The sequence below is a fragment of the Bombus impatiens genome, unplaced genomic scaffold (assembly GCF_000188095.3).
Source record: "Bombus impatiens unplaced genomic scaffold, BIMP_2.2 scf_0491, whole genome shotgun sequence".
NCBI lineage: Eukaryota > Metazoa > Arthropoda > Insecta > Hymenoptera > Apidae > Bombus > Bombus impatiens.
Window position 1 is genome coordinate 526643 of NT_176910.1, and position 25259 is coordinate 551901.

The window sequence follows — 25259 nt, forward strand, 5'->3', positions numbered from 1 at the left end:
TGTCCCATTATATCGACATCTCTAAAGTACAATTCTATGTGATTTCTAGGGAGAACAATACAACCGATCCACACCTTCGTCAGGCAAAACGTTTATCCCGTGACCGTGGCTACGTTCAGCGACCAGTTGTCACCTCGAACCCACTTTCGCTTTCACAAATATCAATTACAAATGACAATTGCTTAATTACGGTTATGATAAAATCTAGGCTAAAGCATTAGAAGGCTTCCTCAAAATTGCAAAGGGAAGGCTCCGGTTTTCCTTTCATCTCTGACATATATTTCACTATTTACACAGTACAAATTTTCATTAATATTCATTAATATTACATATAATATAACAATTAGAACCTTCAATATCCGTGTTAAATTTCTATCGTTTTCTTCGTCCCATGTAAGATTAATTTCTGTAAATGATCGTGGAACACCCATGAGATGCGTTAACTTCTCAATGCTATGGAGAGGATGGCTACTTGACGATGCAGAGGGACGCATGAAGCAACAGCGATAACGGGGCTGCCGATGAGGGGATGAAATGAAAATACTGGTGTTTTTGATTGTGCATTCGGGGGTGAATGTTGCTTGTTGCTCTTGGGACTCTGCCAATGTGGAGTGTTCGACGAGATTGTGGAAACATCGGGCGAAAGGTGTTCTCGAACTGTTATCTTTTCCAAATGTGAGGTTTTAGCAGATATTGAAAAAGAGATTAATTTTATTACTGGTTATCGCAACACGATCTTCTCTGAACTGATGACGGAATTTGGCGATGTTCCTCGGTTACATCAGCTGTAGTATAAAACGTAAAATAAACGGTTGAACTATGAGATCAGAAGTATGAATCAGTGCGTTGCAAGGTACTAAGTCGCGATTACAGTCATGTTTCAAATATTCTGCACTGTTTCGAAAGTTTTCAGTCATCAAGAATTTACCGATTGTTCAAGATCATCCTGGAATGACCTCAAACCACAGACATTAATCGCTTTCAAATAACAAAAAGATCGTGATCTCTGTGATTTCTGAAATAAGGTCGCCGAAAGGTGCTCCAGAGGTATTTTATTTTCAATTATTTTACGTTTGATATTGCATATAAACAATAATATTGTAAACATTTGATAGTACAAAAATGAGATATATATAGAACCTGGTAAAAAGCGCTTCATTGGAAAATAAAGATCCACTATACAGTATTTATGTATAAGTAAGTACATTCCATCAAAGTTTTAAATCGTCAATAAAGAAAAGGTGGATTTCTTACAATTAACATGACAGTGCCTATATATATACCATCACCGTTTCAATAAACTCCACATTATCCATTTGAAACATTATCGTTACTTTGTTCCTTTCACTTTAGCTGTTCCGCTAACTCTCTAATTTAATATACAAAAATTTTTGGAATACGACATTTGAAATTTCCTTTTTCTGCTATTCTCCATCCTATCACATTATTTACACATGTGATCCCGGCAAAACGAGAGTTTTACGTACTCGCGCAAGTGCAACCGTTCTCTCTTGTCAGCGATCCAGCCAAAGTGGAACGTCCACAGTACGTTTGGTATGATTCATCGTGATCGTATAACTTGAAATTACATGATCTTTCTCGATTGTGATCGGTTATCGGCGACACACGTGCGTTCCTTCACGTTTCACGCGGCGACCAAGCCACGAAACGACTTCGATACTCCGAAGCATGCTCGAGAAACCTATCTAATCGAGCCGCGTTTACGAAGGGCAATCGATTTTTCGTTTAATTTTCGTCGTCGAGTCGCGTGGGCCCCAAGCGATCGATTAATCGTGAGCCATTACGAGTAACGATTCGGTGGACAGCCCCAGGAAGATTGAGCGTTAATTATCAACCTCCTCTCGGACGAACATTCAATTATCCTCTCGAGATCGTTGGAATACTTTTTCTTGTGTTTTTTTAGCCAGAGTTTGTTTGTATAGCGCAATCTACTGTGGTTGGATAATTTGCAGTCTATTTTATGGCGCGATTGACTTTTTTTCCTTTTTGCTTGGTTAAAGAGATTGCGATAGTATCTGTTTCGATCCACGAATTTTTGTGTTTCAATCTGACTTTAGTTTCGATAAACGGAAAAGTCATTAACGTTTTGAAAAGTTTGTGTATAAAATGTGAATAGAAAATTACACAGATTAACAGGGATCCTCGTATTTTGTCTTTGAATCTAGGAAATTTGTTGAGAAACACGATTGGATTGAAAATGATTCGAAGGATGCAGTAGAATTAATGCTTATATAGACAGCCAAAATGTCGTGGTCTAATTTTAATTCAACGAATTAACCAATTTTATCGCGTGACGTGTCATCTTTAAATAGATATTTTTAATACCTACAACTTTTATTCTAAATTTTTTATAATCAGATTATTGGGTTTGTTATTATATGAAAAAACTATCATCGACAACTTTGTTTACAAAATTGTTTACAAATTCCGTGCAAGAAATTTCGAATGGCAAATATATAGGATGTGTTCCTGAACATGGTTTCTATAAGTTCGTGCAAAAAGATTTCAAATACCATTTAATGTCGGATTTGATCTTTTTTCAGGCTAATTTGACCGGAGTCATATGTTTTGACTTAAATCTCTAAATTACTTCAACTTAAGAGAAGATATTAGAATATAATACACAGTTTCTTTTCAGTGTACATCATTCGGTGTTCCTTTCTTGCCATTATGCATTTCATGTGATGCTACTTCGTTTTCGAGAAAACGTTGCAAGAAAATAAAACGTAACTACCCGCGAATAATTTACGAAGAGAAAGCTATCGTTGAACTTCGAAGAGGATCCATTCGCTGTTATTCGATTAATAAGAAAAATCCGATTTCGCGATAAAATAAACATTTGTATCCATAAAAAAAAGAATAAAAACGTGACGAATGGCCCGTAAAACGGTGATACCCGATCAGGTAATATTTTTTTTTTAAATTACCTGTCTCGCGGGACAAACGAGATTTATGTAATAATCTAAGCGCAACACACAGATATACATATATATATATAGCATCTTTTTTTCCCCGTTGCTATCACACGATAAATATTTATTCGTAGCACGGTTTAACTTCTGATAACCGAGAGAGGAATCGTCGTAATGTCGCATCGATCATCGTCGTTCCCGGAATCTTCTTCAGGTGGAAACCTCGAGAAACTCGACTAATGGCCGAGATTCGCTACAGACGGTCGCTATTAAATTTACCGTCACAGTTTCGGGTTAATTTATCTCCTGAGGTGCGTTTGTTGCGAGTGAAACTTTGATTTGCAGGGTGAGATGATTTCCAGATGTCAAGGTCACCCGGCCTTTCACCAACAGCATCATGGATTCTTGAATATTTGACATTTTTTTCATTTGTAAATGTTTATCTTTTATCTAATCGTTAGAATTTTTCATTTTAAGTTAAAGATAAAAATAAAATCTCTTTGCCGAGTTGTCGTTGATTTTCGTTAAACGCAAGGAATTTTTCATCGCGTTTGAATAATAACTCTTATCGACTCGTTTAGTGGAAAATACGTGGGTAGTACTATCTTATCTACGAGTCTAGATTAGACAAGAGAAAGGCCCACTCAAGACCCAGAACGGAAATCGTGGCCCAATTATTTCTTCTATGTTCCTTGCTTAATTAACAATAATAACAACAGTCAAGCCCCAAGATACAATTACAGTCTTGTGAAATCTACCATTAAACTTTGATCCAATTACCATACAATATATCTGCATACAATTCCATTAAAAATGAAATCAACGTAATAAAAGCAACAGAGAAAAGTATCTTCCAGCTACATGTAGCAGTATTGTAAAAATCTAAAAGACACCCGATCCTCGTGTCGTTCAATTCTTTGTACTTCTCTCGTACTTTGGTTATTCTGTATAATTACTGTTACATAAAAATGACGCAACAGAACGCGAGTAAACGACTCTTAAGAAACGATTTTAAAATAGAATTGCTTGATATAAATACACTATCGTTTACGACTGGACAGCGCATTTTTATACGTTTCTTGGAAATTGAAAAGTGCAAAATCGCGCAACTTGCTCGGAACGCACATAGCATTTATGACATATAGTGCGTTAATTAAATTAGTGCATTAATTATTAAATGATAATGATACTCGATAGGTGAAACAGTCTTCTATAAATATTACTTTCATTACTTCACATTGGTTTTTAAACATTTACACGCATCGCAATTATTCTACGTATTACACGTAACTATAGAAATTATGAAGCAGCAAAGGTCATTGTATCTCGATTTATTAATTTGATAATCAACTAATGCTAGTGGTAATCTGATAATCAAAATGCATCTTGTCAAAAAATAAGCAAGTATCCTGTATACTTGTCACCCATGGTGTACACATTAACCGAGGCTGACGTGCAAAATCTTCGACAATGATCGAAGACACGTAAACACCAGCTCGTCAAATATTAATTAAAATCTCGTTAATCGTAAATACGTTGTTTGGTATAGAGGCAGAAGAATCGCGACTGGATAACTGGATCGAAAATGATAAAGAGGAAACGGTAAAAGAGAAGAAGAGAGAATGATGGCGGTTATCTGGCGTAGAAATTCGAAGGAGGGCGGAAAGTTCGCACAGACCGGTCATAAATAATGTCACCGTTCGTTCTGACTCGATTATTTCGCACGGCGCGGAACTTAATTATCCTAATCACGAAAATTATAGGCAAGAGTTCGCCACGGGTTCCATTACGCCGTGGCCAGCCTCGCAATACTTAATGGCCCCTTCTCGCCAGAAGAAACGCTCGTAAATAACATCGCGTTTTGGATAATGTAGAGTGCCTAATGGAAACACCGGGGCTCGCTTGATTATTTGAACGTTTATACGAACGCGGTCTTCGTAATATTCCTTCGTTTCGGAAATTACACTTCTTGTCGTTCTGATGAGGTAGTAAATATGGTGAAAAGGTAATCGGTACTCGGTCTATAAAGGGGGATTAAGGCGAATAAAGAGTAATTTTGCTTTTTAAATTCTTGAAACTGTACGAGTAATCGTGAAGTGATAGTGAACTTTATCCGTGTCAGCGGTAGCTTAATTTGTTGTTAGGTTCAAGAATTGTCGATGAGTTATTTAGGACACTCCATGCCGAGACATACGAAGTACAATATAGCGTCTATAACAAGTATTTACATGTCGTTTATTACAGGATTAACATACTAATTAATATTAGATTCCAGTCTATCGAATTTCGTATTATTTAATAATACTGGCTACGAAGCATTGATACTATGAAAATGAAAAAAAAAAAAAATGTTTCGCTGGAAAATAAGGATATGTGCAGTAGTTTTTTTTAATAGTAAGGATTTAACCTGAAGACAATAATTATTTTACGGTCTTTCGGCTAAAACCAAATTTTAAAAAATTTAATTTCGCTAAATCGATGTTTGTTAAACCAATAGGAAATTAATATTTACGTTTAGAAGTCCTTTGGCCGATCTGTCAGAATATGATATTCACTTAAACGGTGAATATATTAACTTCGTGTTTAGTAATTAAAATGCGCATAGTGCGATGATAAGCGTTTCGGTAGGACCGTGCATGAAGCGCATAAATCTTTCGATCTTTATGTATGGGACGATTGCAAAATCCTCTCATCAGACATACTTATGCACTGAATCACGATTTCATTCCATACTATTCTTCCGACTCGCACTAATGATCCAGTTCACGGCGGGCATGCTGCCAACTGGTTCGTTCTTATTCATCAATCCCTCGAAATTCCTGCCTTTTTTTCCTCTACTCAGCGTTCAATTATTAATTCCTCCTTCTTAATCATCCATTCAGCCTCTTTCCATCATAATAACTTTAATTTCTTTCTTTAATCAATCAATCGTGGACAATAAAATGATTCGTAAAATTCATAAGAACGTGCTTCTTCCTTTCGATACTAATCATTTTTTTTTTTTTTTAAAGAAGTTAAATAATAACGGAGGTAGATAATCGAGGAATTTTAGAAAATTCTGTATTCTCGATTCGACTAAAAACGACTGAAACTGATTGCACATCGATTCCACAGCATTCGCGATACTTGTAAATGCTAACTAGCATTTTCGTTCGCGCGGGCATCTACCACAGGAAGAATTGTCAGCTTCGCGAACGTCCTACCCCCTCGAGCTTTGCCATTCCTTTGAAGCTCTTCGTTCACCCCGATCGCTTCCTCTTTCCTTTTCCCTCTTTTTCACACTTTCCGTTTGTGTAGGTACGTCAACAACGCGGTAGGAAACTGGCCGTGGCAATGATCTGCCAGCGGCTTTTCACCGTTTTCGCCTCTTTGCTTACTCCGAAATTAACTGTTTTCTATGCTTTAAAATATAGATAGAATGTATTTTTAAACTGTATCGAATATTCATATCTGTTCAATATTGTTCATTACAAAACCTTAACGAAGAAACGGTAGAGGGAGGAGGAGACGAAAGATGAGATAAAAGGCAGATGGAACGATAGTAAGGAAAATTTAAATTGAAAAGCGAAAACCTATGATGCTACAAATATTATTTTCGAAATTTAGCTTAGAATGTACTACTATTGATTATACAATTTTATTACGGAATATCCATTTCTACTATATCTGTATTATATTTATTCGTCTTATAGAATATTTATTTATTACACGTTTATATTTCATTAAATTGGAACTACTCTACTAGCAATATGAAATGAAGAAATTTGTAAAACGTAAAATTGGAATTACAATCGGTTTCCTCCTCCTGTTTTTATTTCATTTTTCCCAACGAATACTGAATTTCCGTTTCACGTTACCCAATTTCGCGACGAACGTACAGGTGAAAAAGGAAGCCGGAGAATGGAAACGAAGAAACGAGATGAACGAGAAGCAGGAAGAGAGAAAAGAGACGCAGAGGGTGGAGAGAAGAATTAGCATTTTATTCGTGCCGCGACCGATCGATATTCGTGGGCAGGTTCGTCTTCGTTTTCTGCCGGTTGGAACCTTTGGAGCCGACACATTGTTCGCGAATTCAAGATGGCGTGCACCGACACCTCTGCCGCCGCCGCCACTGCCGCCAACAACGCACCCCTCTTCGTAACCCCCTCCGTTTCGTCGAAGCTAAATTGCATTAGGTCGACGAAAGGAGAGGGAGGAGAGAACCAGGGCCGACGAGGGTAGGTATGAGGTAGAACGAGGAAGGAGGGTGTATGTGAGCCAGGGGTGTAAAGAGGGAAAAGAGAGGAACCACGAGGGGATGGGTTGATGGCAGAAGACCGCTAATTATTTCACCTAGGATACCCGCTAGGATGATCTTTCTACCTGCCAGCTGAAATCCGTGGATTGCGAATTACCATTGATTTTGGATTAAATCGTTTGGAAACCGGGGGAATGTCTGGCTCGATCGAGGCACGATCGCGATTTCATATCGAATTGTTGGCGCGTAGGGCTTGGAAATCGATTCGTGCGATCGTTCGTTGCACGTTTTTAGCGAATTACTTTCAAAATATTACATATCAGGTACGATAGATTTGTTCTCGGAGTGAATTCTTCATTTTTAATTTCGCTTTATGTTGCTCTTTGTGTCTTGGTTTATATCGTTTCGCTGGTCGATGTTGTTCCTTCGCGATCGCAGAGAAGATCTCGGAGATCCTTGCGATTTTTATAATTACACAGTGCTGAAAATAATTAGAAACGTGACATTTTGATTTACGTAACGGTTGTGAAGTTAATTTCTGTTCTATATGTATAACTTGTATTTAGAGTATCTGCATATGGAATATAAATTTCTTCGCCGACATTAAGCTGTGCGAGATTATTATTTTTAAAAGCGTAAAGTTCTTATGAAAGCGATGCAAGTTGCATAATCTACACGTATCGTGTCGATAATGAATTCCCCGTAGGTGGAGTTCTTCCTGTGTAAAGGTCACTTCCTTCTGCAAACAAAAAGACGCGACCTATTCTTTATAAGCCACAGAGGTACTTCAAACGAGCACAAAGACGGTAAGATCATCAAAGAACATTAATAATAGAGGAAAGGAAAGTACTTCCTCTGGATTTTCCGTTCCCACTTTCCTCTTATAAACGTCCACCTTTTTCATTAACAATGAACATTTATTCATTTTAAAAAGAATAATTAATCTAAGTTAAGAAACTTCTCCACTTTGTAATTCTTCTTTTGCATTCAATTTTTTTTTTTTTTTAATCTAACTATATCATCATCTTTCCAATTTCTTATATTTACGACATTTCTTACTTCATTTTGATTCTATCTCCTGTGGTTTCTACTTTGTAAAATTTATCTAGATTATTCCTTGTCGTAAGAATAGAAGAATATTACCTTTCTTACCATACCAAGATTTATTAATTCCACGTCGAACGAAACGAATTAACAATTAACATACAGAATTCCAATCGATTGTACGTTTCAATGTTTCCGTAATGAATGAAACCGATTCCGTGAATTTAGTTTGCAAGCGTTTCGTACGTTTCGATATCTTATACATGGCCTCGATGAACGTTTCAGCAAACGTTATAGTATTCTATGAGTCATTAAAAGTTCCTTCGATAAGATCATCGCTCGTATCGAAATACCCTCCTCTTCGCTTGTAGTTTCCACGGATCTTTGCTTGGCCGTGATAACGAAATTCTCGTTGGAACCTCCTTATTGATCAAACGCAAAACCCTGTCTGTTATTCAGCAACAACATCGAACCGGTCAAGTTTGATTGCTTTTCGCTACAAAATCTATTCCCCCAAACTCGATTCCATTATCATCGAAATATTCTATCTATAACGAATTTAATTTTCTCCTATCCTTAGAAATAAAAAAAAGATATTGTATATTGTACATTCAGTCGATATCGGAGTTTTATTAACGGTAAATAGATTACCTCTCAGAGAGAGCGAGAGAGAGAGAGAGAGAGTTTATTTTATATATCGTAAACTGCATCATTCCGAGGTTAATAATCATTTTCCTTATCAATTTAATTTTAATGGCGTCGTTAACTCTTTCCACCTACTTAACTACGTACTGATTATTGGACTTTAATTACACGCATTGTAAACTGCACCGTATAAACCGTATGGTTACTATTAATTGGCAACTCAGTATTGTTCATCTGCGTGAAAAGAAATGACAAGAAAAAAAGAAAAAAGGAAAAGAACAAACCCTAAATACACCGTAGATAATTACAATTAGAACGATATACGATGAAAATGCAAATAATAGAATCACGCTTCCATCTCAACAAAAAAAGAGCATCAATCACGGCGAAAGTACTTGTATACTCGTAGCGTAGCTTAATTGCAAAACTAAAGAATCTAAAAACTATCGTTTTTGTAGTTGTAAAGTTACTCGTATCTAAATCCTCAATTTGCTCCACCTAAATTACTACGATGCACTTGAGGCAAATCAGTCAGCGCGATAATCGACGCGAGTCTCTAAGTATCCACTTGCCAGCGTCGTTACAGCCGTGTAATTTAACATATGGTCGTTCATATAACAACCGTGCAAACAGAGAAAGCTTTAGATTACACTTAACTCGTTGCAATGAAACATCCTAATTTGCCGTGCAACGAAATCGCATTTGCAGTGGAATCGCGTACACGTCGTCCCGTCAGAATAATTGATAAGGTGTGTAAAGTTGTTCGACGTCTGTACGACGCGACGTACAGAGGGGAGCGTCTCGACGCGGATGGTCGCGTGTTTCCTATTGGAACGCAGCTCAAGTGCATAGCGCCGCGGCTGATTTATATCGCACCACGTTCGACGAGCTTTTGATATCTTTGTGGCGGCGGGCCGGTATCGATCGAACGAATAGAGCGGTTGCACACGTGTACCGGCACCTGTGCCGACGCAACGTCTTCGTGACAGAACGCAATTCCGCTTTTTCGCTGTTTCAATTTATAGTTGTCGCGCTCGATCGATGCCAACGCGCCGCTTGAAGCCAACGTTACCGCTTGTCTGTCAGCTTCTGATCGTTGCAATTTTCTTCTACGTAACAGACACGGACATTGTTTTGGAATCGTAACTACCGATTCTTTCGATATCGAGTAATCGTACGAAGATATACAGAGCATCTTATTCGAAACTCTACGTTCAATTATCTCCTGAACTATTCCTTATCCTACAGAGAATGTTTCAAGGAAAATTTGCTTCCTTTCCTTCGAAGATGTTCGACGATGGCCACGCGTCTTCTTCGACAGTGTCCCCGAGAATTCTATGTGACAAAGGAAGTTGAGAAGAGAAGGTGGAAGGACGTGGATCGTGTCGTTTCTCGATCAATGATTTTTAATGGAAAGCTGACTTACACTGATCGGTTTCAAAGCTCTCCTTAACCTCCCTCACATTCTCGGTATCGAGTCATTTAAAAAATTCTCTGCCAGATAATTGCGACGTACGGTTTGGTGGATGACCGCGAATCGTTTCGCCGGAAGTTCCATCGCTGAAAAATGGATCGCGCGTCCGCGTGTAGCTTCTGGGCGCGAAAGAAAGGCACAGGCGCGTTTCCATCGTGTATCGACTCGGGATAAATGGCTGTAGATAAATCGGCAAAAAGTAGTGGCAGAGAGTCGCGAGGACGTATCAAACTCTTTTTTAACCACCGAAGTGAAATGCAACGACGGCGGCCAGATTACGCTTGCAGCTGGAACACATTTCAAACATGGCGGTGCAACGCGCACACGCGCTCTCCGTTTCGATCAATACCCTACCAACATAGCACGTTGCTTAATGTCAGTTCTCAAACTCCTCCGTGGCTGTTCTGTGAGCGACGAGAAATTTATTCGGAATTTTATTCCCTTTATTTCAACCTGGAACCTTTGGAGCAAATGTAGAAAAAGGATGATCTATCGGATTGCAGGACGTTCAACGATGTAAAAGATTTGTCCTTTTAAAGGAAACTTATGTTCCTTAGTTTTGTAATAGATTTTTAAATTGATCAATTTATACTCGTGTTTTTGTTCGTCTCGATGTATCAGCAGGTACATAAAGTAACTATGCTTGGAATCTAATATTTTCTATATAGAAAAAGAGAAGTGGTTTAATCTTGTTGCGATCTTGGAATTTTTTATATCTCAATCTCGCTTTAATTTCAACCGAGAAAAGGACATTTAATATTTGAACAAGATGACTTTTAATTTCGACCGAGAAACAGAATTTTAACGTTTCAGGTCATTAGCATACAATTATAATAAAACGAGAAATCAGGCACATCGACAAGGATTCTTTTATATTTTCGTGAAATTTTAGAAATCTTTTAACGATGGGACAGTACAATTCGGTCGAAATTGACCCAAATTGTGCAGATTATGTCATTTTTTTAATATGATGCTATTCTCATATATCGATGAATTAACCATCTTTTTTTTTTTTTTTTTACAAATTCTCAATTTCGTGTAAGATAGCAAATCTTCGAATTCAAAACGCAACGGCTAACGTTCTATTAAATTATCTTTCTGTAAGAGTAAATAAGATTGTGTTTTTCCAAGAACGATACATTTTTATTTATTTCTTTATCTTTTCAACGACTCTTTGATCTAACTTTCTTGTTACTAGAAATATCCTACTATGTTAATTTCGTTAGATCTCTTACTCTTTTACCAGTTCGGCCTCTTTGACTATAAGAAGAGATTTTTTCTCGGTACGTAGTATGTTTTATATCGGCAATAAGGCGATAAAATAGAGGAGAAATACCCTCGCGATAGAAGAGATTGTTTGTGAACGGATTTTATGGCTGGTAGAATTGTCTACTGCATTTTACGAGCCTTAAACAGCACGCGAGCTAGAAGAATCGAGTAGAAGAAACGTTCTGTTTATTTTGCTTCGTATGTATAACGAATTTACGATTAATTAATTTCTTGCAGTAACGACCTCGTAACTTTCACGTCACGTTGCTAAAAAATATTAGAACGACAAAATACTCAGGAGGGATTTTTCAAATTATATCGTGAAGATGTAAAAATATCGAATAATAAATAAAATTGTACATTTATTTTTCGTAGAATTTCTATAATTGTCGTTCAAGAAATTAATTAATTCTTTCACCTTGGAATATCTGGTATAATCGATACGATTCATTTTAATTAGCCTAATCGCAATTCTTGATCGTTATCGTTACCAAACTTTTTATCAAATTTCTCGTTCGCGTTTTTCATATATTCAAATTTGCACAGGCGTGCGTATATCTCAGCGATTTATTCGCGAAATTACCTTCCACCTGACTATGTTTGTACTCTGATTCAGAGAGAAGGTGGGAAAATTCGTGCGAACCCCGTTCAAGACAATCAAATTTCCTCGTATTGGCCAAGTTCGCGCGACCACCGCGGTTTTGTTTAAAAAGCGCGGCTGTTCACGCATCTGCAAAGCAAACATAACGTCGAGCGTTCGGCTCGACCACGCGCTATTTTTCCCTTCTCGTACAGCAACGATTTTCCCGCCGTTCTCCATCTCGAGTCGAGTAAGTTCATGTATTTCGAGTTTTGCTTTTATAAAACAGAGGGAAAAGGCTAACGGAAAATAGATCGCGTATATACCAACGACTAAACCGCGAAATTTTATATGATTTTCTATTTTCATTAACACAATAAGGAAATGGAACTGTAGAAAGATTTATTTCCCCAAATTTATTAAGGAAGAAAATAGCTGCTCTGCTTCGAGTATCTTTTATACTTTTATACTTTGAAATTTTCATTTATCAAGAAGATACGCTCTTTTCGAGAAGAAAAGATACGATCGAAGTAAAAGTTAACGTCGACAATAAGCAAAGAATTGCGTGAAGAGATAAACGCATCGACGAACGACCGATCTCAAAGGGTTTTCTGGAATTTCCAAGGGCGAGCAACGAGCGTGTGTTTCGAGTGGTGGCAAACACGAGGCCGTTTACTCGTGCGTTACCACGTTTCTAGAATTAGAAACGTGACGGGTAAGTGGCGAGCCGAGTGTGCACGAAAAACACGAGTGCTGGTCGAAAAGAAACAGAGAGAAAAGGAATGGAAAGGGAAAAAGTAAGAGAAGTGAGAAAAAAAAAATTGAAATAAAGAAAAGGAGAAAGAAAAGAAAAGGAGAGAAAGATGAAAGAAACGAAAAGAAAAGGCGTATAGAAAAAAGAAGAAAACGCAGATACCCTGGAAATGGGATTCACGATGAACGTGGCTTAAATGCGCGACATTATGCTGCAAATGCATATCAGCCACCTCCTCTCTTTGAAATCTCGCTCGAAAAAGAGTATCGCAAGCAGGGCGAAAGAAATCATCCATTTGCACGGTCCCCGTCGTGTTTTATCGTTTTATTTTTCAAACGTTCATCGTCCTGCGGTGTTTCACGCGCGAGCCAACCTCGGTTCTCCATCTTTTTAAGTATTCGGGAAACTTACGGGAATCTAATAAGAAGTAGTTGTTCGATGTATCAACGAAATATCAAATTGTTCAGATGGTTTAAGATTCCTTCGGGTGACTGAGAATACTTTCACGATATTTGCAACAAACTTCGTTATCTCTGTAAAATGAAATAATTCAAGACGAGTACACTTACCCTAGTTGTACCTTTGCCTCGACCCCTCCCTCTCTCTCTGAACGCACCCTCGCCTGTTTGCATGTGGTACAGATGCTGAAACAAGATGAAAACTTTCATTAGAGCAGATCACCGTGTACATTTGCCAGCGATATTAACGACAAGAGTAAGAAACTCGGTTCGCCAATCTCGCCAACGCTATAATTTCTATGTGTTGAAAGATATCCTATTGTTTTACGTATCGTTCCATTTCTTCCAAAGTATATCATATTTTATACGTACAGAGCCTAAACTGAGATTGACTTGTCTTTGTGAATTTTTTGGAAAAATGACACGACTTAAATAAAACCCATCTGCCTTTAATTAACGCTCAATTTTATAATTGTAGAAATTTCTGGTTAAAACGTGACTCGCTGTCGGCTGAGAAATTAAACGCGCGCGCGCGCGCGCGCTCTCGATCGTAAATCACATTACGATTGATTTAAGTTTATAATATAAATATGCATATGTGTATATATTAAAACCGCGAGATCTCGCGTGCTCTCGGATCGTTATCGTTCCGACGATGTACTATCGTAAAATCAAGGCAACCGTATCACCTCAATTGACCTCGTTAAGTCCAATAGACGCGCCAATAAAAGTATAACCTTCCAGGGCCAGCGGTATTAGATTAGATTCCCGACGACAAAACGTTTTAGATTATTCCGGGGCGAAAGATGGTTGGAGATGGTCGCCCGCGGGCCCGATAGACGTTCGATCGGCTCGATGGGAATTAACGAGACATGACCGGAGATAATTGGAACAGGGAGATTGGTCCGCGGTTCGACGATGGTGAAAATTCATCGCCGTTTACGCCAGTGACGAGGGTAAAATCTGGTTTTCCATTTTCGTTACGTCCTCTTTCCTTCTTATCTTTGCTCTTTTTTATTTCGTTGTTTTCGTCATTTTTATCGCCAGCCATTGTTTCGTAACTTTTGTTCATCGACGTCGTTATCATTCGCCATTCGTTGCTCATTGGCTTTGCTTATCGCGTTTGTCTTTTGTTTCTTGACCTCTCACATTTGTCTATTTTTAGCTTTGCCTGCGGTTTTGTTGACAGAAGGTTAATTGCAAGGGCGATATTATTTTTTATACATAGCTATTTTCTTTCCTTGTCTTTTATACTTTTCTGGTATGTCAGGAGAAAAAATAACCAGCGAAATGGCGGATCTCGGAAGGTATCGCTGTGTCTCCTGGGAATGGTTTAGCTTCCGGTCTGAGGAAGAGCGGATACTGTTACACGATCGGTAAAATATCAAGCAAAGTGTTATTTGAAGAGCTTGTTGTTAATGCATGCTTGCAAGCAAGTAAGACGCGAATAAATGTCAGTGTAAAGATATAAAAGAGAAAGAGAAATTATAGTTCTTTCGATGTTTTTAAATTAAACGAAACGATCGATTCTTGTCGACAGCCGTTCAGTGCAGAGACCTGCGTTACCACCCGGAATGAAGAATCGCTACCTTCGAAGTACAATCGTAGATGGCGTGTGCGGTAGCTGCTGCAGCTGTTACACATTTTTAGTCGACGTATCGCGGGAAAATTTCCTAATTATAAGTTTACGACAACCGAGTCCTGTGTTAATAATCAAACAAAAGATTGATGACAGAATAAGGAAATAACATAGATCAAACCATTTCTTGAGAACTATGTCTCGAATTACTGTTGTTCCCTTTTAAGTACTGGGTAACGTACACGAAATAAAAATAGAAACATCTCGCATTCAAATACAGAAAATGGCACATAAATCGCACAAGACCGTGTTTCTACTCGTTTTCGTACCACCGTTTCCGCAAAATTGCTTAAAAATGACCAACTCTAGTGTTTAATCCCTACGATCGTTCGACTAAAATTTCTCCACTAAAATTGCTGCCAGCCCCGCCAGTAGACCTAATGAACCTACTAAAACTGGAAAACGAAATTACGTACACGCAGCTAAACCAGATACGATCTCGAAAATCATTTCCTCGGGACTACTACCATCTCGCTGGTATATCACGCGATCTTCCTCGGGTACACGCCGATTCCTCTTCAAATAGGTTCGCGATCGGAATCTTGGTGAAACCTCCCCGGATCGGTTGGCGAACGAGGGGGAAGGGGGCTCGATGGAATAAAAGAAGGAAGGAAAAAGACAAGCGCCGTGGAGTAGGTGGGACTCGGACCGAGTAGGTGGTGGTCGGTGCTTGTAAGGTGCACACTCGAAGAGCAAGCGGATCCCCGCCGCGCGAGTGAACATCGAGGTCCGAGGCAGGCGGAAAACGTCCCCTTCGCGCGGCACACGCGTCGACGATTATGGTCTAATTCCCTTGTACGCGCATTCCCACCAACCTACCTAGCTTACCTACCAACCTACCTGGCTGCCTCGCATCACAGAACCGTCTTGGTGAGCGAACGAGGAAAAGCGTAGTTGTCGGTGCATTCGATAAGCGTACGCTCGAAAGACAGGGGTGTGTCCCCTTAATTCCATATCTCTCGTTCTCTCCCTTTCACCCTGGCTCTCTTTTCTTCCCTTTCTGCCTGCCTCTCCTCTCTTCTCGTCATCTCCAGCTGAATATCTACTTTTCACCCTGTTTCTTTCTCTCTCCTTCGTAACCCCCTATCAGCCTCCTCTCTCCGTGAACCTCCCTTTCGCTCTCTTGCTCTGCCAGCTCCCTTCGATTCGTCGCTTTCTTCGCTCGCCATCCGTTTTTCCTCTTTCTCCTCTTCGCCATCGTGCAACCGCTCCCCGCGCCTCGGCTCGTTGCACCTTCCAACCCCTCTGCTCTCTCGCGTAAATATCGCGGTTTCTCGGTAAACAGGAGAACGCAGCGGGCAAACGAGGGACACAACGCGGCGGGAACGCGTACAGAGTAACATATACGTGTAATACGTATACGTCTGTATACAGGGTGTTTCAAATGCTTTATGCCAAACTTTATCGGTACGTTGGTACAGATATATAACGAAGTTAGAGAAACGTTAGTCACGTAAAACATAGGCGTCGTTGCTAGAGATCTTTGTGCAAATTTTACCATAAGATTACGATTTCTGCGTTTGATTTATGGTTTCGTCATGCTTTCTCCTTCCTCGGTTTTGGTCCTCTGCTTTGTCGGTAACAGACAGTTAATGGAATGTTTTAATACGCGCGATGGTGCGATATCATGAACGATATCTCGAGAATTTTGAAGGAGAAGAGAAACAGAAATTTGGCTAATACAGGAATTTTAGAGATGCTTGTCTATGAAAAATCGATTATGTGACTTATCGTATGCTTCTCTTATGAGATTATTATTATTGTTTATATCGTACAATGTTATTCATATAGAACAATTTATAAAATATACCAACGAAATGTCAACTGACAAGTAATGTTCTTAAAATGATAGAAACGATGAAACAGACAGACGTTTAAAACCAAGTAGGAAGGATAATTACGGCGATATTACGTCGATCGACCGTGTAACGAATTTTAAAGCTGCTCCTCTGTAAAGAAAAAGACTTTCAATTTGCATAAACGTACGCGGTTTAATAATCGTTATATCCTTATCAACGTTGTTAACAATCGTTTATGTTATTGAATCATACACGGGAACATAATGACAAAGTTTGCCTGTTAAATTGTGAAACACCCTGTATATGTATATAAACGCAAGGAGATGCGTGCACGCACACGGTTGCGAATATCTGCTCGTGCACGCGTGCAACGGGACGTTCCTTCGATATGTTCGTACACGGATGAGACCGCGGAACGGATGCTGGTGGAACAGAGAGGGATAGAGGAAGAAGGGTAAAAGCAATGGCAAGAGGGAATAGAGAGAGGGGTGAGACTGAAAGGGGGTGGAAAGAGTAAGGGAAGCAAGGCAAATGTCAATATCGACGATGCATCGTCAAGAGAGGACGCACTTGGGGCGGGAATGAGGGCGTAATTAATCGTCCAAGCAAAGAAATTCTCTCTTTGTCCTGTCCCCGACCCGCGTAACTACCTTCCTACCTCCTGCACTCCCCCTCCCCCGTCGCGGTGGTGGTGTCACGCGGCGAATTTTCCGCGTGCTTGGTCTTGTTTCGAATGACGTTTTAAACGCCGGATTCCTTCGAGCAATTTTTTAATATCGACGAATATGGGAAGAGAAGCTTGTTTTAGTTGAATTTCACTTGGATCGTTTAATTTCATTTAATTTTGCATTGTATTACGCGAGAAATCCCATTTCATCGATGGCCTGTATTAGAGTAAGTTTGAGTCGAAGACAGACGGTTCGAGCAAATGGAGAATGAGAAAATACAGACGTTCGTACTGTGTGTAAACGTTTGGATCGTAATTTTCCTTTGTATCATGCTGTTGAAACGTCATTGAGATTAGGAATCTTTCGTAGCGTAATTTCGAGCCAACAAGATCGCACGAAATTAAGTAAATTAATTAAATAAATAAATAAATAAAAAGAAAAAAATTGAATAAATTAAATAAATTTAAATGTAGAAAAATAAAAAATCGGTAGGATGATAAATAGTTGTCACAATGGGTCTTTATAAAAAAAATTCCCTGTATAAGTTTGATCGATATTTTGAGTCAAACGTAACGAGTCAAATCAGGTCTAATTTATCTACTCGCTTTCATATTACGTAATATGTTTGTCGTACATTTTTCCACGTAATTTTATGTTCACCCTGCGTTGTACACTTTTTATCAGTTTACCGATATCAGTGCTAATTTTTCCGTTTACATTTGGTAACGATTTAACGAGCCCTTTAAGAGAAGGGTCGACCCTTTGTACATTTAATCCCCTTCTTTTTTAATCGAATATTACGAAGAATAAACGATTTTATTAACCGATATTTATCGAAGATATCCAGCAAGATCTCTCGCTTCGCTCTCTTGCCCCACGTTTCAAGTTCGGTTGGATGCTTTCTTTGGAAGTTTAACGGGATGGATGCACGAGAAAGCACGTGTTTGACAGCGTTATAATTAGCTTATTAGTCTTACGAGATGAATGCATTAGGTACTGTACCGTAATATCAGCGGAGATAAGTTGTAATTTTAATAAATCACGTCATTCTCGCGTTCTCGGTAGTGTCAACTTTCGCAATAGGAAAATATGTCTGTGAAATAATTTTCTCACTCGATTTTAATAACCTTCCGAACCAAAAGAAATTTCAAATAATTATCGATCCACTTTTCAGATCGAAGTAAGAAATTGCAATTAGTAATAGCAAATAGAATGCCAATTAAATATAGAGATTCGCGCATTTCTTCCAATATTTCGAATCTATCAATCGTTTGCTAATCGTTCGTTTAAAATCTATCCGATTAAAATTAATTACATCTTACAAATTTGTCATTCATTGCCTAGAAAAATGTTTGAGTAAGAAACAATTCGTTGAAAAAGTGAAATGTTCTCAGACAGAAGGAACAGACTTGACATATTTCTTAGCGATTAATAATAAAGAAAGAATCGATGAGGGAACAAGGGTGCTTGATAATTATCTGCAGTCTAAGATCAGTAATTAGAAGCACGTACCTCGCAGCCAACTGTCATCGATTTCGTGATAAGCTAATTAAAACATCTGATAAATACGTATGTTTCGTTACATCTTCACTCGACAGATGTACGACGATTCTCGATAAGAAACACGAGTCTTCGTACTTGGGTCTTTTTATTTTACAATTCTTCTTCTCGATCCTCTTACCGAGGTTTGCTCTCTTGAAACTTGGAACAAGATGCTCCGTGGTCCAAATAATTCTCAAGGGTTGCAGCCCCGCTTCACTCTGTTTTAAGTAGAAATCTCGTCCCACGACGCAGAAAAATGAGTATATACTTTTAAGTTTCCAAACAACGAAGAAAGGGGAAGCAGCACGGTGGCAGCCGGTCCTTGTATTTGTCTAAAGTCCCAACGACGCCGAACATTTGCCCAGGAAGATGGTATTATAACCAAACACGGGCCTGTTCAGATGAAATGATTAGTGTCGGGACATCTGCTTCTGTTGACAGTAAACGTTGCGAGGAAATAGTAGTAAATTCTCAGATTCCTTTCTGTTTTAAAACGATACCGATCTTCCAATCTATGTAACATGTTTTTCTTTTGATGTGTTTCCTTCTTGCTCTTTATTCCCCCTTTCTTGCCTTCTGCCGTCGTTAAAACCGTGCTTCGAGTTTCTTTAAAATTGCGATCAAATTCTCGTAGATTATATTTTATCTTGTCGTACCTCTAGAGGATTAATTACGTTGCTGGTTTCTTTATCTTCGCTTATTTTGCGTGGAAAATTATAAAGTTCCGGCGTAAGTTTCTTTTTTGAAATATGTTTTGTATCTTTGTATTTCTTTATACCATCCCTTGTGCTGTGTGTTTTTTCTTTCTTTTGTACTTTCATATTCCTTTACACCGAAATGGTCATTAGCCTATTTTTATAGAAATTTAACCCTGCGCAGGTAAATTGGATGGTCGATCGTGCAAGTAAAATCCTTAAATTTTTCCAATACTTGAAGAAGAATTTAGACATTAATTAAACGGAGTTTTCCAAATATTTCATCCGATTTAATAGATATTTTATTTCTCGAAATTTCGAATAGTAAAATGTTAATCCTAAACGTGTATTAATAGTTATATTATATATTAATAGTCTTTAAATTTTCTACCCTGTAGCATCACCGCGTAATCTAACGCATCAAGACACTTTCGCTAGAGAATTCTCTGATATTGTATCCTCAAGAGAAAGAACAAATCTCTTTCTCTTTCTTTCTCCTCCACTATTTACTTTATTTCACATTTTTACCCAATTAAACGGAATAATCTGCGAAGCAGACCGCGCGAAAAGATACAGAAAAGAAAGAGGAGTGAAATTAAAAAGGAAACGAGACAAACAAGGGAGAGCAAAATCAGACAATAACGTTGAAAACAAAAATAATCACAGAGGATGGGACGAACGGGAGCGGAATCCCGGATTTCCGTGACTGGTCCTTCGGCTAATGAAAGAATTCGACATCGAGATCTCTCTCCGCGCGCCCCTTTGTCTGCTCTTTTCATTCTCTTCGCCGGTGCTCGCGTTCACGCGGCCGATTCTGTGAAAGTGCCGCGCGCACAGTCGAGGGTGTTCGCGATAAAAATGTTGAATGCGTCGCGACGCGTTCCCCAAAACGTTCGTTTCAATGGCATAGCGTGCATATGTATATGCGTCGTGGAAACACGTTCCACGCAAAGCGACTGAAAATTCGTCCGAGAATTACGCGGCTGCTGACTTCGAAACGTCATCTCCCTTCCATGTCTCTGTACTCGCTCGTCATTGTTTCGCGACGCGGCTGAAATTTTTATCGTCATTTCGCACACACCAAGTTGTACCGATAATCTACGAGTAGAGCGCGGATTTCTATGCGAACGCGTACTTTTACAAACGCGATTAAATAATTGGTATTCGAGCGGGGATTTCCTCCATCCACTGAACGTTACAGGAATTACTATTATATTTAGAATATTTTCGATATACAGGGTGGTTGGTAACTGATGGTACACGCGGAAAGGGGACGATTCTACGCGAAAAAAGAAGTCGAAAATGTAGAATAAAAATTTTTCTTTTTTTTTCATTTTTCCATCGAAACAACGATCTAAAGTGAGACCGGTTATAACGTGACGCGATAAAGTGCACGCGTACCGAGCGAAAATTCAAAGTCGATTTTCTCGAAAACAAAGCTTCAAACGAAAAATTCTTATTCTATATGTTCGACTTCTTTTTTCGCGTAGAATCATCCCCTTTCCGCTTGTACCACCAATTACCAACCACCCTGTATATTGCGTATTACGCGTATTCTACGCGTTTCTGTACTTTCAAATCTACCATAGATACATAAAGATAAATGTCGTTTATTTAGGAGAAATTTCTGGGAACGTGTGAAGCTTTCTTGAGTATTCTGCCAGCAAATATTTATACTAACCCATCTTCTATTAATTTAATTAAAAAAATCTCACAAACGTTCTTTTCCGTTGCTTTTTACTTATAAATTTTGGTATTGCATCGCGTGAAAATTCAATTTCTTCAAGACAGGTTGCCAACGACTAACGATAAGATAATTTACAATGGTTGTTATCGACTCATCAAATTAAGTTTGTAAATAGGAAGGAAACATTTCATATGCACGAACCTAGGCGGTTAATATTCCCATAAATTATCTATATGCTGGCTTGAAACGTAATGGAAAACGGAAGCACGGGATGGAAATGAACGAGAAAAAAGATTGTCGAAATTCCCGCGATAGTTAAAAACGTCCGCTTTCTCGGTCAGCTGACTTTAATTTCGTCAAAGCGTATCCAGCGGGCGACAGATGGTCGGCGCGCCGTTCGAAAGAGCCGTTGCACCCATTAGAAGTGCGACGGTTAAAAATGGTAGGTACGTCCGAAGGACAGGTTATCGAGCGTACCATGTGCACTCTTCGCTTGCAACCGCGTGTGCATTCTTTCTTTCTGTTTCCCGGCGCACTTTCGCGCGGATGCCACTGATAGTTTCTCGACACGATGATCCGCGTTTTAGCCTTTTCTCCTTCGTGCATTTATCTTCTTGTAAATTGCTTTTCTTTCCTCTTTTATATCGCGCAATTGGAAATTTTAGCGTGAGATTGTGTGCGAATGGTGAAGCAGAATTTTTCCTTAATTAGTCGAATTAATCACGATCGATTCTTGTGGAAAATTAATATAAGTAACAGCTGGTTAATTACAACAAGTTTTGCGTTTCGAACATCGTTTCACCTACTTATTCATTGCGTGTATGTATTATTTATGTAACTCTACAACTAGTGCATTTTAGCTTACGTATGTTATAACAAAATGATTTAGATGGTCGGAACGTGTTCCATGAAATGGATGACGTATTCGAACAAAGATTATCAATTTTAGGGTAGAAATATTTCTTATGAAAAATAAACCCAATTCAGGGATGGATTGCTGTGTTTTAGTAGCAGCGTATGTTTTAAGTTCTTATGGCACTTGTGTTGTTTTCAACGCTGTCGTGTTTTTTCACTATCTTTGACTAAATTTATTTTAAAATAAAAAATTTTTCCATATTGTATAAATCTAAATAAATAAATTGAATAAATAAATCTAACTAAACAATAAATTAATAAAAATATAAATAAATATTTACACCAACTAATTAATCTTATTAATAAAAAAATTTCATTTACTATATTTAAAGATAATGGAGCTCCAGAATTGTAAATACATATTAAAAATCATATTATTGTCATTGAAGGTATTAAATTTATAATACCTTTATTAATAAAAATAATACGTGTTCTAGTTTGCATATAAATTATATTAACTAAATAAAATAAACCAGATGAAACTAATCCATGAGAAATTATTATAAATAATCTACCTAAAATCCCAACTTTTTTACCTACTAATAAATCTAAAGATATAATTCCATTAATGAACAACTGAAGATATAGCAATAATTAATTTTATATCAAACTGAAATAAACAAATATATTTAGTTAGATAGTTTCGAATGCAATAATGTTCTACTGTTTTACTCAAATGCGATCCATTCTTATTCTTATTTATTTTTTATGCAATTCTTACATATTTTTACACGCTTTCAATACAATCGGCTTCTGCCGTTTCGAAATAATTTTCATTGAAATGTGAAATTGAACCGATGGGGTTAAATTCTGTTCCGATCTTCCAATTTCTCAAGGATTTAAATGAAACGTTGCGATTGTATTACGATAACTTTTTCTCCGCGGAATCGATTTGAATTCGCGGCAGTTGAAATCGGCATGGCCCGCAATAAACACGGAATATTGATCGCGGTAAATACGAAATACGCGGAAATGCGAGGACGTAAGCGAACACGCGAGCAGTTGCTATGGAATTGTTACTTCACTGGTATCGATAGGAAAAACGCAGAAACTTTACGAACAGATCGCTTTCTTACTTCGAATGCGTTTTACCTGCGACTATTCGCTACCAAAAAAAAAAAAATATCCATATCCACATAAAAAGATCCACATATCACAATACATCGTACAAAAATGCTTCCCATTGATCTAAACGAAAATACCAACGCTATTGGTGAAAAGTTTCGGACCATCGCCAATAATTAAATTAAATTATATTATAACTCGACAATGAAATTGTAACTTTAAAATTAAAAAGCAAAATCAGCTTCGAGCACGGCTCCCTCAGACAATCGAGAAATATATCCGAATTGCTATCGATATTTTCAAATGCAAAGAGATAAACGAAGTTATTAGGTTGTCCGAAAAGTGTCTTTCTTTCACAGACACGTCTTTTACAACGACGCATCTTTATACAAACATGAATACAAACATGAAACCAACATGAAACCTAATCTGTCGAACGTTGTAATCTTTATTTTGAGAGAACAAAATGGATCATAAGTAATTCGATAAAATATAATATAAAACGAAAAATGTGGTGCAAGCATTATTTTCTTATGAAACAAAAGAAACTTTTCGGACGATCTAATACTTTCGGCCTTCGGCGTGAAACGCACAAAATATCTTCCGGATTAACTTATACGCGTAAGTAATATAAGTTAAGGACAAGATATATATATAAGACACTATTGGATCATCGAATTCAGTTCCCCGATAGATCGAGAGGGCTGCACGAAACGTAATAATCGGATGGGAAACATGGCCAATGGGGAATCCCGTTTTCTCCGAGGAGACTTAAGCCGATCGGCCATTTCGTTGGAATCGAAACGCTTGGCCCTGAGTAAAGAAATAATAATAATCTGCAATTACTTCCGCGTCGCCGGTCGAAATCGATGACTTTCGAGGGCGCAACGTGCGTGCGCCATCATGGGGTGGTGGCGGAGGAATTAAAGACTACGCGTGTAAGTTCGATGGAAACGATTGTATAAGAAAATTGAACGGCGGTGAGGGAGGATTTTTCTTTCGGTTTCTTTGCGTGTGGTTAGTTTGACGAAAACGAATGAAAAGGGACGTGAAAGTGAGAAAAGCTATAGACAGTGAAGATGAGGTGGTTGGGCGAGTTTTGAACGTATAGTGACGTGAGCGAATAATACTGAATGGAAGATTGATAAATTATAATTTTGTTTATTAATGGATTCTGGCTTGTATTCCAATTAACATTTATAGACGTGGACGCTATTTTTTTTACAAAACGTATATAAAATTTTATATTGGAATAGAATTCTCGTTTATATACGCATAGTCAAAATTCTGCTATTATAGTTGGCTTTTTTGACGGATTTATAAACAAGAATCCTGCTGCAAGAAATAAATCTCACATACATTTTGTAGAAAAATAATTTCACGTCTAAATTCATTAAAATACTATCAATATAATTATTAATGGATTCTGGCTTATACTCCAATTAACATTTATAGACGTGGACGCTATTTTTTTTACAAAACGTATATAAAATTTTATATTGGAATAGAATTCTCGTTTATATACGCATAGTCAAAATTCTGCTATTATAGTTGGCTTTTTTGACGGATTTATAAACAAGAATCCTGCTGCAAGAAATAAATCTCACATACATTTTGTAGAAAAATAATTTCACGTCTAAATTCATTAAAATACTATCAATATAATTATTAATGGATTCTGGCTTATACTCCAATTAACATTTATAGACGTGGACGCTATTTTTTTTACAAAACGTATATAAAATTTCATATTGGAATAGAATTCTCGTTTATATACGCATAGTCAAAATTCTGCTATTATAGTTGGCTTTTTTGACGGATTTATAAACAAGAATCCTACTGCAAGAAATAAATC

General features: G+C 37.9%; 1 protein-coding gene and 1 long non-coding RNA gene across 2 annotated transcripts in view; one reads left to right on the top strand and one right to left on the bottom strand.

Annotated features, from left to right (window-relative positions):
• LOC100742067 (DNA N6-methyl adenine demethylase) overlaps positions 1–25259 on the bottom strand; it is a 126470-nt gene that overhangs the window by 50396 nt on the left and 50815 nt on the right. Inside the window, exon 3 of the mRNA XM_012387872.3 lies at positions 13506–13580. Coding sequence (XP_012243295.1) covers positions 13506–13580 — 75 coding nt within the window. The remainder of the gene's footprint in view (positions 1–13505; positions 13581–25259) is intronic.
• Positions 14150–15273, top strand: LOC112213151. The gene is made up of 3 exons (XR_002947033.2): positions 14150–14350; positions 14665–14770; positions 14935–15273. It is a non-coding gene; the product is annotated as an uncharacterized LOC112213151 (long non-coding RNA).